This window comes from Sebastes umbrosus, chromosome 4 (genome assembly GCF_015220745.1).
Source record: "Sebastes umbrosus isolate fSebUmb1 chromosome 4, fSebUmb1.pri, whole genome shotgun sequence".
NCBI classification, from domain to species: Eukaryota; Metazoa; Chordata; class Actinopteri; order Perciformes; family Sebastidae; genus Sebastes; species Sebastes umbrosus.
Window position 1 is genome coordinate 12162019 of NC_051272.1, and position 15034 is coordinate 12177052.

Consider the following 15034-nt stretch of genomic DNA (forward strand, 5'->3'; position numbering starts at 1 on the left):
AAAGTTACAAACAGTCCCTTTAACTGTTTCTGTTTAACCCCGCCCTCCCCGGTTGTAGGTCACGTGATGGACGGCATCTCCAGAGCGGGTGATCGAGCGCACCCTCTCCTCTCAGACAGAGCGCTCCGGTAACGGTGCGGTGCTAAGCTCCGGTAACGGTGAAAACGGCTTTGTTTACCGCTATATTCACTCCAGCGACGATGGCACACAATCACGTTAGACGACAGATGTCGGAATCAGCCCTAGCTAACGGAAACCGGTGTCGTTGTGTGGCGGGAAGGTGTTTGTTGTTTAGCTTAGCTTAGCTTAGCTATAGCTGCTTGTTTTTAACGGTTTACCGGGAGTTAGTTAGCCTCGGGAGGAGACAGATAACCGGTTCAAGTTAACGGTTAAATCTGTACCGGGACTGCTCCACGTGATGGACGGAGGAGCGCTGCTGCTTTGGGACAAACGGAGCCGGTAAAACCTGCAGGATGCTAACTAGCGGATGTAGCTAGTTAGCATCAGGCCTGAGTACCAGCACACTTCCTTCCTTTCCTTCCCTCCTCTCCTCGCTCCCTAGCTGCCCCAGGAGTACAGACCCTCTTCTTCCATGATCACGATGGAGTCAGCCCTGAACCCGCTGCCACAGTTCCCAGAAAACTCCTATAAAAGTAAGTCATCCTGGAATAAACTGTATGAAGTTCATCCTTATTCTCCCAGTGTCCTATTCTCCCAGTGTCCTATTCTCCCAGTGTCCTATTCTCCCAGTGTCCTATTCTCCCAGTGTCCACTATTCTCCCAGTGTCCACTATTCTCCCAGTGTCCTATTCTCCAAGTGTCCTATTCTCCCAGTGTCCTTATTCTCCCAGTGTCCTTATTCTCCCAGTGTCCTGTGCTCCCAGTGTCCTATTCTCCCAGTGTCCTTATTCTCCCAGTGTCCTGTGCTCCCAGTGTCCTGTTCTCCCAGTGTCCTTTGCTCCCAGTGTCCTATTCTCCCAGTGTCCTATTCTCTCAGTGTCCTGTGTTCCCAGTGTCCTGTGTTCCCAGTGTCCTATTCTCCCAGTGTCCTGTGTTCCCAGTGTCCTGTGTTCCCAGTGTCCTGTGTTCCCAGTGTCCTGTTCTCCCAGTGTCCTGTGTTCCCAGTGTCCTGTGTTCCCAGTGTCCTATTCTCCCAGTGTCCTATTCTCCCAGTGTCCTATTCTCCCAGTGTCCTGTGCTCCAAGTGTCCTGTGCTCCCAGTGTCCTGTGCTCCCAGTGTCCTATTCTCCCAGTGTCCTATTCTCCCAGTGTCCTGTGTTCCCAGTGTCCTATTCTCCCAGTGTCCTGTGTTCCCAGTGTCTAGTGTCAGTGAACTGATGCATCAGATGATCTCGACCCTAACTCTTGACCTTTGACCCCTCTACCTGCAGTGACTGAGGAGGATGTGAAGAGGCTGATTGAGTTCAGGGCGTCCAACGAGGCTCTGTTCACGGGGAAACGAAACTCTGCCAAAATAGCGTGGAGGTATGAACCAAAACTTCTCTGTTTAACTAAGTACATTTACTCAAATACTGTATTTAAGTACAAATCTGAGGTACTTTACTTGAGTATTTTCTTTTCATGCCACATTTATCTGCTTTAGTTACTAGATTTCTGCACATAAAACATATAAAGAGCTTATAAAGTATGATGTTTCGGTATAAATCAAACTCCCCACACACAGCTGAAACCATTAGTCCATTAATTAGTTAGTCCATAAATTAATTAAGGATGTGAATACTCCCTCCCCCGTGGTCTGTTGGTGAGTGTTTCCTCTCAGCTGACGCTCCTGTTTGTTCCTCAGCACCATCTTAAAGGGCCTGGGTCTGGAGGGGAAGCTGACAGCTGACCAAATCGCCAAGAAATGGGACAACCTTCGGACAAAATACAAGGTAACGTTGTGATACGCTGAGGCTTTAAGTTAGTCACAACCATCTGTGTTTATCTGAAACAGCAGCATGTACCACCATCACAGTTTGTTAAAACTGCTCTCTGAAATAGAGAGGCGAAGTCCCGCCCCTTCAGGTGGACCACCATGGGTGTGGTGAAAAAATATGAACGGTAATCAACGGAGAGCACAAATATTTTTTGATCCCGTTTGAATTGCTCCGTGGGGACCTGATCTGATCTGTTGGTCACACTTTTGACAATAAAGAGTTAAATAATTGTACATGATAAAATACACAACAGAATATAATAGGTACACTTTTAAAAAAGAAAAGATTTTACTATGATATTATAAAGGGAATTTGTCATTTGAACACTGAAATGTATGAAATTTACTTGCCTCATAAATAGACTATATACTGTATATACTTGGATTGAAAAAAAAAATGTTTTAATTGAAATGAGTTTCTAAATTAAAGCTAAAGGATTAAAGTCATGCAATTAAATCTGCTTCATTAATGCACACATCACTCACAGTCTAACAGCATTCACTCATAATAACTAACTTTATAACAATAATGGAAGTGTCATCAAATGAGACTTAAGGCCATGAATCTGTTGTTCATGATCAGCCAATCATATGAAAGTTGATCATGTTGTCTTTATTTCAAAATAAGAGCGCACTGTTGGTCAATATAACTAGATTCAGGGTTAACAAATCAATCCTTTAGCTGCGTTTGAAGAGCCAAGTTAGCTGGATGAGTGTTAACAGAATCATGTTAGCCTGGAGGACGGGGTGTCTGTAAGTCTTTGCTGTGTTTTGCAGGACCTGAAGCAGCCCTACCAGGGCCAGGACCACATCGGGGGTGTCGTCGAGTCGTGGCCCTGGTTCCACATCATGGATGAAGCCATGCACGGTCGCCTCTACAACAGCAACCTGGTGCTGAGCCCGGAGACCGCCGGTAACGCCGGCCACCGCTGCAACAACCAGCCCAGCCAGAACCAGGAGAACACCGACATCCTGGAGTTCCTCATCAAAACGGAGATGGAGGACACGGTGGCGCAGGAGGCTGCAGAGCATGATGGGACGGGCCACGCGGAGGCTGCTCCTGCTGAGGGAGTCCCTATGGGCTGGAGGAGAATGAGCGAGTGCTCCTATAAAAGTAGGTTTTACCGCGATACAGAGACACACAGTGGGTGGAAATATAACTCACATTTAATCTATTGCAAAGTTATTTTCTTTCTCTTCCAATCGGTTTGATTCTCTTAACCATCGTAACCAAAAACTGTTGTTCTGGTTCACAGTGACCGAACCAGAAACGGAAAGAATGATCAAACTTCGAGCTGCGAACGAAGCTCTCTTCACCGGCAGGAAACATTCAGCCAAACCAGCCTGGAGGTGAGTCAGGTTTCCCTCCTGTGTTCACTACCTGCACCAGCAGAACAGCTTCCCCTCACTCATGTAGAGCTGTGAGACATTTAACAGGCAGACAACCTTGTCACCTTTAGACAAAATGCGCTGTTTTGAATCCAAAATAGGTCACCTACAAGATTTGTGCAGACAAACAAATGATATTAAAGCCCCCCTCCAGCTAGAGGTACTTCCTGTTTTTTGGTTAACGTTCTTTCTCAAACAGAGAATGGGGGTGTGGTTAATAGTCAGACGTAATTTATTACCATGGCAACCAGATTGCATAGTTTTTCAACCCAGTTTAGATGAAACCAGTTTCGATGAATTTCCTGTTTATCAGACCCCAAATGAGACCAGAATTATCTCAACACACCGACTCTCTCTCACTCACTCGCTCTCTTCTTCACCGCCTCCTCTTGGCGAGGCGGCCATTTGGCTGCTGCTGCACCGAAGAGCCGCACTGCCGCACGCTGGCCACAGCGCACCGGAGGACAGATAGACATGTTGCTGAGGTCCGACGTTTGAAATGCAGTTTCGGGACTTTTTGGAGGTTCACCGTCTTCTCACTTCCAGCACCGACACCGCACCGGGCTGCACTGAGATTCGCTCATTTCTATAACGGGACTTTTATCTGGTTTTCTTTTGGGTTGAAAGTTGCGCTCCCCGTCGTTCAGACCTGTTAGAGGCCCGCAAACCTCCGGTATCGGCTGCTTTCCGTTAAGTTTCCTCCAGCAGGAGGAGACGGTAAAGAAGAGAGCGAGTGAGAGAGACAGTCAGTGTGTTGTGTTAATTCTGACGTATTTTGTGTAATTCACTGCGTTTATTTCACTCGTTCACCACACACACACATTCCATTGTGAAAATAAACACACTAAGCTAAGGTGGAGGAAACTAAAAATAAAATGAAAACCCTCAGTTAATTAATGCAACAAGTTGGACTAGCTAACTAGGTAACTTCCTCTTCTATGTCTCTGGCAACTCATCAGATAATTAGCAGGCCTGTATTTAATAGTGGTGCAACGGTTCAACAAGGTTCGGTTCAGTTCGTACAGTCATTGAACGGTTAATTTTTTTACGGTTCGGTTTTAAATCCCTAGTAAAAATATATATATAATATATATATATATATATATATATATATATATATATATATATATATAATATAAACTGTATCATCTTAAAAAAAACTTTTGAATATTCATTGTTGTTATTTAGTGGAAAGGCATGTTATTTAAAGACACAGCGTCATCTAGTGGAATTCTTTTAGCATAACGTACCTAAACTGAGCGGTAGAGAGGCTCAGGTTCAGCACATTTTTCTATTAGATATAGTGACTCAAAATGTGCTCTACCAAACAGTCGAGCAGAACATTAAAGTGTTAAGAAAGGCAAACCATGATTTATTCATTTACAGCCTTCAGTCAGGGATTCACCCTTCATGTGGTTTCTTTCAGAGCCATCCTGTACGAACTGGGTCTGCAGGGGAAGCTGACCACCGATCAGTTGGCAAAGAAGTGGGACAACCTGAAGAGGAGATACAAGGTAAGTCCTACCACCTCCCACTCCACAGACCACTTATCCACGACTCGTAGCGACGTCTCTGTTTAGGTGACACTGGGCTTCGTGCAAGAACCGCTCGTACCAACAGATTCCTTCTTTAGTGGAACGCATGAGAGAATTTAGAGAACTTGGAGAACAAAGTTGAGAAGTGGTGGAGTACAGACAGCCTACCTCTCTTCACATGGGGAACACACTAGTTTGACTTGTTAATTATAATGCCTTAAACTGAGTGAATTTGGAGTTTAAATATGATTAACTAAAATAAGATGTATAGTTGGGCTGTCAATCAATTTAAAATATTTAATTGCAATTAATCACACATTTTTTATCTCTTCAAAATGTACCTTAAAGGGAGATTTGTCAAGTATTTAATACTCAACATGGGAGTGGATAAATATGCTGCTTTATGCAAATGTATGTATATATTTATTATTGGAAATCAATTAACAACACAAATCAAGTAAGGGATAATGTACAGTGAGCCGGTTGTTATTGCGAAATGAACCCCGACCAGATGAGCAGGACCCTGACACGAAGCGGAGTACATAGTGGACTACGTAGCCATGTAATAAGCAGCTACGTACTAAAGAAATCAATAATTTAACACAAATATTGATTTAAAAAATAATAGTTTTGCTTATAAAAATAGTCCGTTCGACATGGTTCTCACCAACATTTCAAAACCAAACTATATCAGTTCTACTGATGATCAGATCTCTAGAATGGTCTCTGACTCATGAACGTTCATCAAGTTGAAACGAGCGACTTAAGAGAGTTTGGTGAATTTGACTTGGAACAACCGTACAAACAGGAAAACGCAGAGAGGTTTAGGATAAGAGGTTCTTGCATGATGCCTGATGTTCGAGGGTTAATTCCCCTCATTACTTCACAGCCTGTGACCAAATCTTCCTGCCATCACCATCACTTTTTAAATACGTGACATCCTTTTGTTACGGTGCACAAATTAAAACGGTTAATGACTTGATGGTGTAGAGACGCAGTGATGTCGCTGTGAGTTGTGGATAAACAGGAGTGTTGACAGGAGGATAAGGTCCCTCTGTGGACGATCTGTAGAGCTTTCTGTCTCTACCAGGAGCTGAAGTTTCCCGCTCGAGGTGTGGAGACCAACCCGAGCTCCTGGCCCTGGTTCTACCGAATGAACGACGCCATGGAGGGGCGCTTCGCCGGGGGGGCGCCCATCCTCACGCCTATCGTGGAGGATGAAGATGAGGACTGTGAGCCGCTGTCGCCGACGCCCAAGAAACGAGCCCGCCGCAGCCGAGGGGGGATGGCGGAGTTCCTGACGGAGTCGGAGATGGACCTGCTGGTTGATAATGAAGACAAGAACGGGTCCACGGCTCTGGGAGATCTGCAGCGGATGGCCGAGTTCACTTATAAACGTAAGAAATGCTAGAAAAACTATTTACCCTTTAATGCTCTGCTCTGAGCACATTTTGAGTCACTATATCTTAAAGGGGTGGGAAAAAATTCAATTCACCTATTCATTCATTCATTTGTTCATTATCCGTAACCGCTTATCCCATTCGGGGTCGCAGGGCGGCTGGAACCGATCCCAGCTGACATTGGGCGAAGGCGGGGTACACCCTTGACAGGTCGCCAGACTATCACAGGGCCGACACATAGAGACAGACAACCATTCACACTCACGTTCACACCTACGGTAGTGGAGTAGAAGTATAAAGTAGCATAAAATGGAAATACCCAAGTAAATAAAAAATATGCTGGGTGTTCTCAATGACTGCTGGAATCATTCATGTTGAAGTGATGAGATGTTCATCTGTTAGCAAACTCTAAAATCAGAACTGTAATTGAGTTTTTGACCTTTAACCTTCATTCCAGTGACAGAAGAAGACACCAGGCGACTAATTGAGTTACGAGCCGCTAACGAGTCTCTGTTTACGGGGAGGAGGAACACTGCCAAGCCGGCCTGGAGGTAAAGGAGCACTAAGTATAATCTCTTTAAAGGGCAGTCCATCTGCGTTCTGTTCTGGTGTTTTCAGATGGAAAAACCCACTCAACTGTTAGCAGAGAGCAGTGATGTAGGTTACCACAGTAGACTAATCAATAAGATTAGGAATTATGTGAAGCACTAGCTTCAACGTTAGCTGTGCTAAGTTTGAAAATAACTGAAAGGGTTCAGATCTTCTGAAGTGGGGTTGCTTGTGTACTCCCGTGTTCTGAGAGGTAAAATTAATGTTTTTGTGAATGGAGTCTGGTGGCTTTGAAGACGGCTTCAGTTCCCCGTCAGAAAGGGCTGTCTGACAGCAAGGTAAAGCGGCCGTGGACGGGAGCAGCAGAAAAAACGGATTTCAAACACTTTAAAAAATCAATATCAGTTTAAGTGTACGCTATATTTAGAATATTTTCACAGCATTACCTGGCCATCAGACAGCCCTTTCTGACAGCGAACTGAAGCCGTTTTATCGCTGCATTTAACCCATCCTTAGCTCAAGGAGCAGTGGGCTGCTGTAAAGAATCATTCCTATACAAATGCTGTTTAAATGATTCTCTTATAATCCCCATCCAGCTGTAAATAAAGCCAACATTGTGAATAATCCTGTTTTTATGTCATTAATTAGTTTTGTTTTGTCCTCAGGGGGATAGTGAAGGAGATGGGTCTGACGGGGAAGATAACACCTGACCAGGTCGCCAAGAAGTGGGACAACCTGAAGACCAAATTCAAGGTGACGACAACTAATAGTCTTACCTGTACAGGAAGGTTGGCAGTATTTATTTATTTAAGGGCGATAACGCGTTAACGCAAATTTGTTTTAAGGCCACTAATTTCTTTAACACATTAACGCAATCGATATTTCGGAGGTTGTAGCAGCTCAGTTTTAAAGCTCGAGTGAAGATACTGGTATCATATGAAACTAGAAAAACCTAATGAATCCATTAGTACCAACCATGTCATACTAGCTTGTCAAGAAGGAGGTTAAATAATGCTACAAACACATTATGATAATCACATGCCGTTTGGGGCAAGTCATAGTCAAGTCTGACACGCTGACAGCTGTTGTTGCCTGTTGGGCTGCAGTTTGCCATGTTATGATTTGAGCATATTTTTTATGCTAAATGCAGTACCTGTGAGGGTTTCTGGACAATATTTGTCATCGTTTTGAGTTGTTAATTGATTTCCATTAATAAATATATACATACATTTGCATAAAGCAGCCTATTTGTCCACTCCCATGTTGATAAGAGTATTAAATACTATCTCCCTTTAAGGTACATTTTGAACAGATAAAAAATGTGCGATTAATTGAGATTAATTATGGACAATCATGCAATTAATCACGATTAAATATTTGAATCGATTGACAGCCCTAATCTATTTACAATGAAACATCTTGTGTCCTGTTTGCACAAATGTAAGATTAGAGCTGCAACGATTAGTCGATTAATAGATTGTTTGATCGACAGAACATTTTTTTTATATTGATTTAATCGTTTAAGCCATTTTTCAAGATCAAAGATTTGATGATTCCAAGTTCTCAATGTGAGAATTTGGTCTTCAGTTATGTTAAACTGGAGTTTCGATAATCAGTTAATCGTTAAAGTCCCTGTTAAACATGTGCTGCTTCCAGCTTCTCCTCTGTAAAGACTGTGTGTGTGTGTGTGTGTGCAGGACCTGAAGTTCCCTCCTCGAGGGATGGAGGGCCAGACTAACCCGGCCTCCTGGCCCTGGTTCCAGCTGATGAGTGACGCTCTGGAGGGACGGCTGGCGGGAAAAGCTCCCAGAGTGACGCCCGTCTGGAGCAGCGAGGAGGACGGTGTCTTCGGCTCGTCTCCGCCTCCCGACAGAGACTGTCTGATGGCGGAGAGGAGCAGCGTGTCGGAGCTGGAGAGCATGGTGGGGGGCGACACCGCCGATGCTGATGGGAACGTAACCTACATCGACGCCAGTGGAGAGGAGTGTTCGACGCCCTCAGACCTCTCCTATAAAAGTAAGATGGCTCCTTCTTCATTAGTAGAAAATGTCTCTGATACAGATGATTTTATTTAGTGTTTTATTTGAGTGTATCTATATTGTTAAAGACCTTTTATAGTGTTTTGTGTGTTATATTCTATTTTATGGATATTTAGATTTTGTCTTTTAACATGGGCGATCCCGACAGACTTTTCTGTCTTTCAGAGGCTTTAGCAGGTTCAGTCTAGAGTGAAGGTGAAGGAGGTTAAATAACGCTCCAAACTTATGCTAAATTTTGGCTAGCAAAAACTGTCATGGCCATTTTCAAAAGGGTCCCTTGACCTCGTGAGGTGAATGAAAATGCGTTCTATGAGTACCCACGAGTCTCCCCTTCACAGACATGCCCACCTCATGCTAATCATATGCAATTTTTATGAATGCAGTAGAAATGTGTTGTTGTCTCATATTCTAAAATAGTTTATCTGAATATTTCTGCATACTGGCGTCCATAAACAGTCTTGAATTACATAAATTGGGTATCACTGTAAAGCTGAGACTTTTGTGGATCCAATGAGCCCAACTGTATTCATGTGTGATGATGTTAGTCCCCATAGTAGCCATTTCATTGGAGACCTTTTTTTTTTTAAACTTGACATCACTGTATAAAATGACCTCTGGTGACCTCTAGGATGATCACAGCCTTATGAAACTTTACAGCCAAAAACTAGAGACCTAGAGCATTCAGAGGATGGATGGCTTTCCTAGCTAGATTGACAATAAGGGGGTTTCTGAGCAGTTTACACAATACAAGTGCTCGCCATCCAATCACCGAAAAATAAGTTTGGGGAAATAAATAAGGGGTAAAATGCAAAGGGAAAATCATGCATAAATAAATAATTAAAGAAATAAATGCTTAAACATATAAATAAATACATACATATATTGAAGAATAAATATTAAAAAAAAAATAAGGATGAATTGCTAAGGGAAAATCATGCATACATAAATAAATAAATGCTTAAACACATAAATAAATACATGTATTTAAAAATAAATATATATAAATAAATGCAAAAATAAATTAATTAAAAAATTCATAATAAAAATAAACACATAAATAAATAAAAGTGGAAATTAAACAGAAGAGTAAATAAATAAGGGAATTAATACAAAGGTAGATGAATAAAAAAAAATTAATACAGAAATATCAATTTGTCACATTTTATCAATTAATTAATGACTACATTTATTTTTGATATTATTTTTGCTACTTTCAATATTTATCTATTTATTGAGTCATTTATTTATTAATTATTATTTTGTTAGGTTCTCTCCTCCATACAACCGGTGTGTGTTGCTCTTAACTTTGTCTTCCATGTTGAAAATTGTCTTGGGCTTCACCACACAGCATACATTCAATAAGACCGGCATCAAGCTGACATTTAGCAGCTGTATGTTGTTTCTGAGCCTCTCTGATGTTTGTTTCTGTCGGCCACAGTGACGGACCAGGACACCAGGAGGATGATCAAACTGAGAGCTGCTAACGAGGCGTTGTTCACCGGGAGGAGAAACGCTGCCAAAGCTGCCTGGAAGTAAGAGGCTGTCTGTTATATCAAGAATACATTTAATGGTGCCGTCAGTTATATCGTGAATACATACATATAATGGTGCTGTCTGTTATATCGTGAATACATACATATAATGGTGTTGTCTGTTCCTGTAGAGGTACAACAGTCTCACATCAGTCTGAGTCTGTCTTGGTGTTCATGGTGTCTCTCCTCTCCTCCCCTCTACTCCCCTCTACTCCCCTCATGGTGTCACTCTACTCTTCTCTCCTCTCTCCTCCTCCCTCCCACTCCTCCTCCTCTCACTCCCTCCACCTCCGACTCCTCTCACTCTTCCCTCCTCTCCTCCTCCTCTCTCTCGTCTCTCCTCTCACCTCTCTCCTCCTCTCAGGGCCATCCTGAAGGAGCTGGGGCTGCAGGGGAAAGTCTCAACCTACCAGATGGCAAAGAAATGGGACAATCTGAAGAGGAGATACAAGGTTAGATCAGACTGATGTTATTCTCTCTCAAACCAACAACATGTTGTTCCGTCCCTCTGTACGGTCTGACTTCCTGTCTGTTGGTCCGTCCCTCTGTACGGTCTGACTTCCTGTCTGTTGGTCCGTCCCTCTGTACCGTCTGACTTCCTGTCTGTGGCTCTCAGCTCATTGGTTCCTACTGAAGATCTTTAAAAACACTGATCCATCAGTGATCTCCTCAAACAGCTGCTCACTGTAGTTACATCAAACCAACAGGAAGAAATAGTGACTTTGTTGAGGACTATTTTCTCTCCTTTATTTTTCCTCTGTCCTCATCTCCACTCCTCCTCTCCCCTCCTACCCTGTCCTCCCTCTCTCCCCCTTCTCTCTACTCTCCTTTTTCTCCCACCTCCTCTCGCTACCTCCTCTCTCCTCTCCTCTCTCCACCTCCACCTTCTCTCTTTCCTCTCCTTTCTCCCCACATCGTCTCTCGTCTTGCTACCTCCTCTCTCTACCTTCTGTCTCCTCTCGCTCTCTATCTCTCCTCCTCTCTACTCTCTCTCCTCTCCCTAACCCCCTCTCCCCTCCCCCTCCTCCCTGTAGGATCTGAAGTATCCTCCTGTTGGGATGGAGAACGTAGCAGACAGCACGTCCTCCTGGCCGTGGTTTAACCTGATGAATGAAGCCATGGAGGGCCGCCTGACGGGCAGCGCCCCCCTCCTCACCCCCGTCACCCAGGACGACGAGCAGCACCCCGACCCCGCCCCCAGACACAGGTCCAGGCCCGCCCCTCCCCCTCCCCCCTCATCCTCCTCGGACTACGGACAGGAGGCGTTCAGCGACGCCGGCGAGCAGAACCAGCGCGTCTCAGAGGCGTGTGACGGGCCGCTGGGAGGACTGGAGAGGGAGTGGGAGATGGTGGAGAGGGATAGGGCAGCGCTGGAGCGAGACAGGGAGATGGTGGAGAGAGACAGGGCGTCGGTGGAGAGAGAGAGGGCGGCAGTGCAGGCCGAGAGGCTGTGGCTGGAGAGGGAGAGGGCGGCGGTGGAGCGGGACAGAGCCATGGTGGAGCAGGAGAGGGCCACGCTGGGCCGAGAGAGGGAGGTGCTGGACCAGAGGGCCTTGATGCTGAACTCTGTAGGACACTCTGGACACCTCAACTCCCTCATGTAGTCCAGCTGGGGACGTAGACCGTCCCTGTAGAGACATTCTGGTCTGTGGTGGAGGTCTGGACCTTGTAAACCTCACTGACAGACCACACAGGAAACATAGACCTGGTTGGTCTTCCTCACAGAGCTGGTCTTGGAGACGTACACCACCTGTGGATGTAGACCATTTCAACAGGAGGGCTGCACACTTCATTAAATCTCGTTCAGCCTCGTTCGTCTAAGGTATGATTTTAATTTTTTAGGCCAATACGGAAAATTTAAAAATCTTTAAATCAACCAACACACTGTTATTGGATCTTTTTTAGAACATATCAATATATATTAGGGCTGTCAAACGGTTAAAATATTTTATTGCAAATTAATCCCACATTTTTTATCTGTTCAAAATATATGTTAAAGGGAGATTTGTCAAGTATTTAATACTCTTATCAACATGGGAGTGGACAAATATGATGTTTTATGCAAATGTTTGTATATATTAATTATTGGAAATCAATTAACAACAAAAAAACAATGACAAATATTGTCCAGTAACCCTCACAGGTACTACATTTAGCATTAAAATATGCTCAAATCATAAGATGGTAAACTGCAGCCCAACAGGCAACAACCAGCTGTCAGTGTGCTGACTTGACTATGACTTGCCTCAAACTGCATGTGATTATCATAAAGTGGTCCTCGCCAAAATGTAGCAAATGTTTGTAGCGTTATTTAACCTCCTTCTCGACAAGCTAGTATGACATGGTTGGTACCAATGCATTTCTTAGGTTTTAGATACTAGTATCTTCACTCTGGCTTTAAAACTGAGCCGCTACAACCTAAAAATCACAAGTTGCGTTAATGTGTTAAAGAAATTAGTGGCGTTAAAACAAATTTGCGTTAACGCGTTATTAACTGGTTAACTTTGACAGCCCTAATATTTATCAAACATTTTTACAGCTGAAAAATCAATTTGTCAGTTTTCTCCATTTGGCATTTTTGTTCTGCATTTATTGGCCGATATAAACTGACACTGACACAATAAGCTAATATCGATTTATTGTTCTTACTCTAGTTTGGACATCCTGAGCTCAGGTGGTATGAGTTACTCACCGGTAAGAGGACATCATCTGAAAGAAAAGCCACCTAAATGTAGCGTACACTTTTTAAGTGTCTAAGGGTTCTCTCACAAGCCAACATTTAGTCCGTTTTAATCAAACTATGGTGTGTTGTTTTTTTGGGCAGTTGTGAACGCAGTAATCGTACAATGGTGCGGACCAAGACAACTGGTCCGAGAGGTGGTCTCAGACCGCTTCCAAGCAAATCAAAACGCAGGCTGCCTGTGTGGGCATTTTTTCTTTTCCCCAATTTAAAAGCTTTATAACTTGATGTATGAAACTGATTGTTATATAACAAGATGATGATTTACACAAAGGCAGGCAGTATATATATATATATATATTTATATATATAAAAAATCACTGGATTTAAAAACATACTAGTCATGTGTGGCGGGCTGATATGTTTGACAGTTTAACATTTAAAACAGATTATTGTACTTAAACAATTGTGCAGCTCTACCTGTTGAAGTTTAATACGACCCTACATGTGTACACCAGTGTTACCAGTGGACCACCACTGTACATAGACTAACCTGGGATATAGACCACTTTGGACTGATTATGTGGAGCCAAACAAAGGACATCAAACTAGATTAATATACAAACTGTAACGTGCATTCAAGCGTTTCCTACTCACAGAATTTATTTGGGCGGTCCACCCAAAGAGAGTTTCCCCATTTTTGTATTTATTTACAAAATGTTCTTTTGTATTATTTTTTATTTAAAAGTGGTGATGACAGACAAAGCTACGTTTGTTCCTCTCATGTACACTGAAGTCACGGAGCGAAGCATCAGAAAAATAAATACCTGAATGTTTATACAGAATCCTCAAAAGAAGAAAAATATTCTGTCTGCTGCAACATGAACACAATTTTTAACATGTTTAACAAGTTTCACCTCTTGTTTCCTCCAAACAAAGACTGAACTGACTTCTCTTTCTCGCTCAGTTTGTACGACATGAGATTAAAAAGTTTCATTATCGCTTATATTTGTCTGTGGTGATGTTACGTGTCTTTATTTTAGAGAGCAGGAAAATAACTCCACTTTGATTGTTTATTCATGCGTTGCACGAACGTTTTGGCCCTAATGCTGCATTCACGTGCTCCTCAGATGGTCCCGTTTCCCGAGTTAAAATGTCGTTCTTTTGACTTTGAGGTGTTCATGAGCTTTAAGTCGTCATGTGGAAACAACATTGATTTTATTGCTCAAAAGCGTTTAAACAACAAGTTGATAGTTGTGTGCAGTATTTACGTGACGATGAAAATAAACTCTTGCTTTACATGACGTCTTATCAGGGTTAATGTCAATAAATACATTTTTCTAACTAATCTAGGTCACTCCACGTACTCTCATAGTATAGTATGTCGAAACAAGTCATTAAAAAGTCAAATAGTATGTGGAGAAAAGTCATAAAAATGTCATTTATTTTTATGTCAAAAGAAATCCTAAAAAAGTCATAGTATAGTAAATTGAAAAAAGACATAGATCAAGCATAGAATGTTGAAAAAGTCATAAGTCATAGTATAATATGTAGAAAAAAGTTTTTTCATGAAAAAAGTCATAGTATAGTAAGTCAGAAAACTTCATGAAAAAAGTCATTGTCTGTCAAAAAAAAATTATGGAAAAGGTCATAGTATAGTGTCGAAACATTTTATGACAAAAATTCATAGTATAACATCGAGAGAGAAAAAATAGTGTAGTATGTCAAACAAATTCATGGAAAAAGTTTTTAGAAAAAAAATTTATGAAGGAAAGTCGAAAAATGTTATGAAAAAAAGTCATGGTGTAGTATTTCGAATTTTTTTTTTTTTAAAAAGTCATAGTATAACATGTTGAAAAATTTCATAAAAAAAAGGAATAGTATAGCATGTGGAAGAATGTTATTAACAAGTCATAGTATATTATGCAATAAAAAGTCATAGTATAGTATGTTGAACATTTTCAGTATAAAGTA

General features: G+C 42.3%; 1 protein-coding gene across 2 annotated transcripts; it reads left to right on the top strand.

The window, feature by feature from the left end:
- Nucleotides 1-69: 69 nt before the first annotated feature.
- Nucleotides 70-12191, top strand: LOC119487258. Of its 2 annotated transcripts, none has more exons than XM_037767982.1 (13): nucleotides 70-653; nucleotides 1392-1485; nucleotides 1805-1892; nucleotides 2714-3050; nucleotides 3193-3286; nucleotides 4752-4839; nucleotides 5909-6257; nucleotides 6718-6811; nucleotides 7475-7562; nucleotides 8507-8825; nucleotides 10287-10380; nucleotides 10745-10832; nucleotides 11415-12191. In XM_037767982.1, the coding sequence occupies exons 1-13, from the start codon at nucleotides 593-595 to the stop codon at nucleotides 11982-11984; spliced, it is 2364 nt and encodes a 787-aa protein (XP_037623910.1). In that variant the 5' UTR covers nucleotides 70-592; the 3' UTR covers nucleotides 11985-12191. The 2 variants fall into 2 exon arrangements, with proteins under 2 accessions (XP_037623910.1, XP_037623911.1); XM_037767983.1 differs by having other exon boundaries at nucleotides 5951-6257.
- The last annotated feature ends 2843 nt before the right edge of the window (nucleotides 12192-15034 follow it).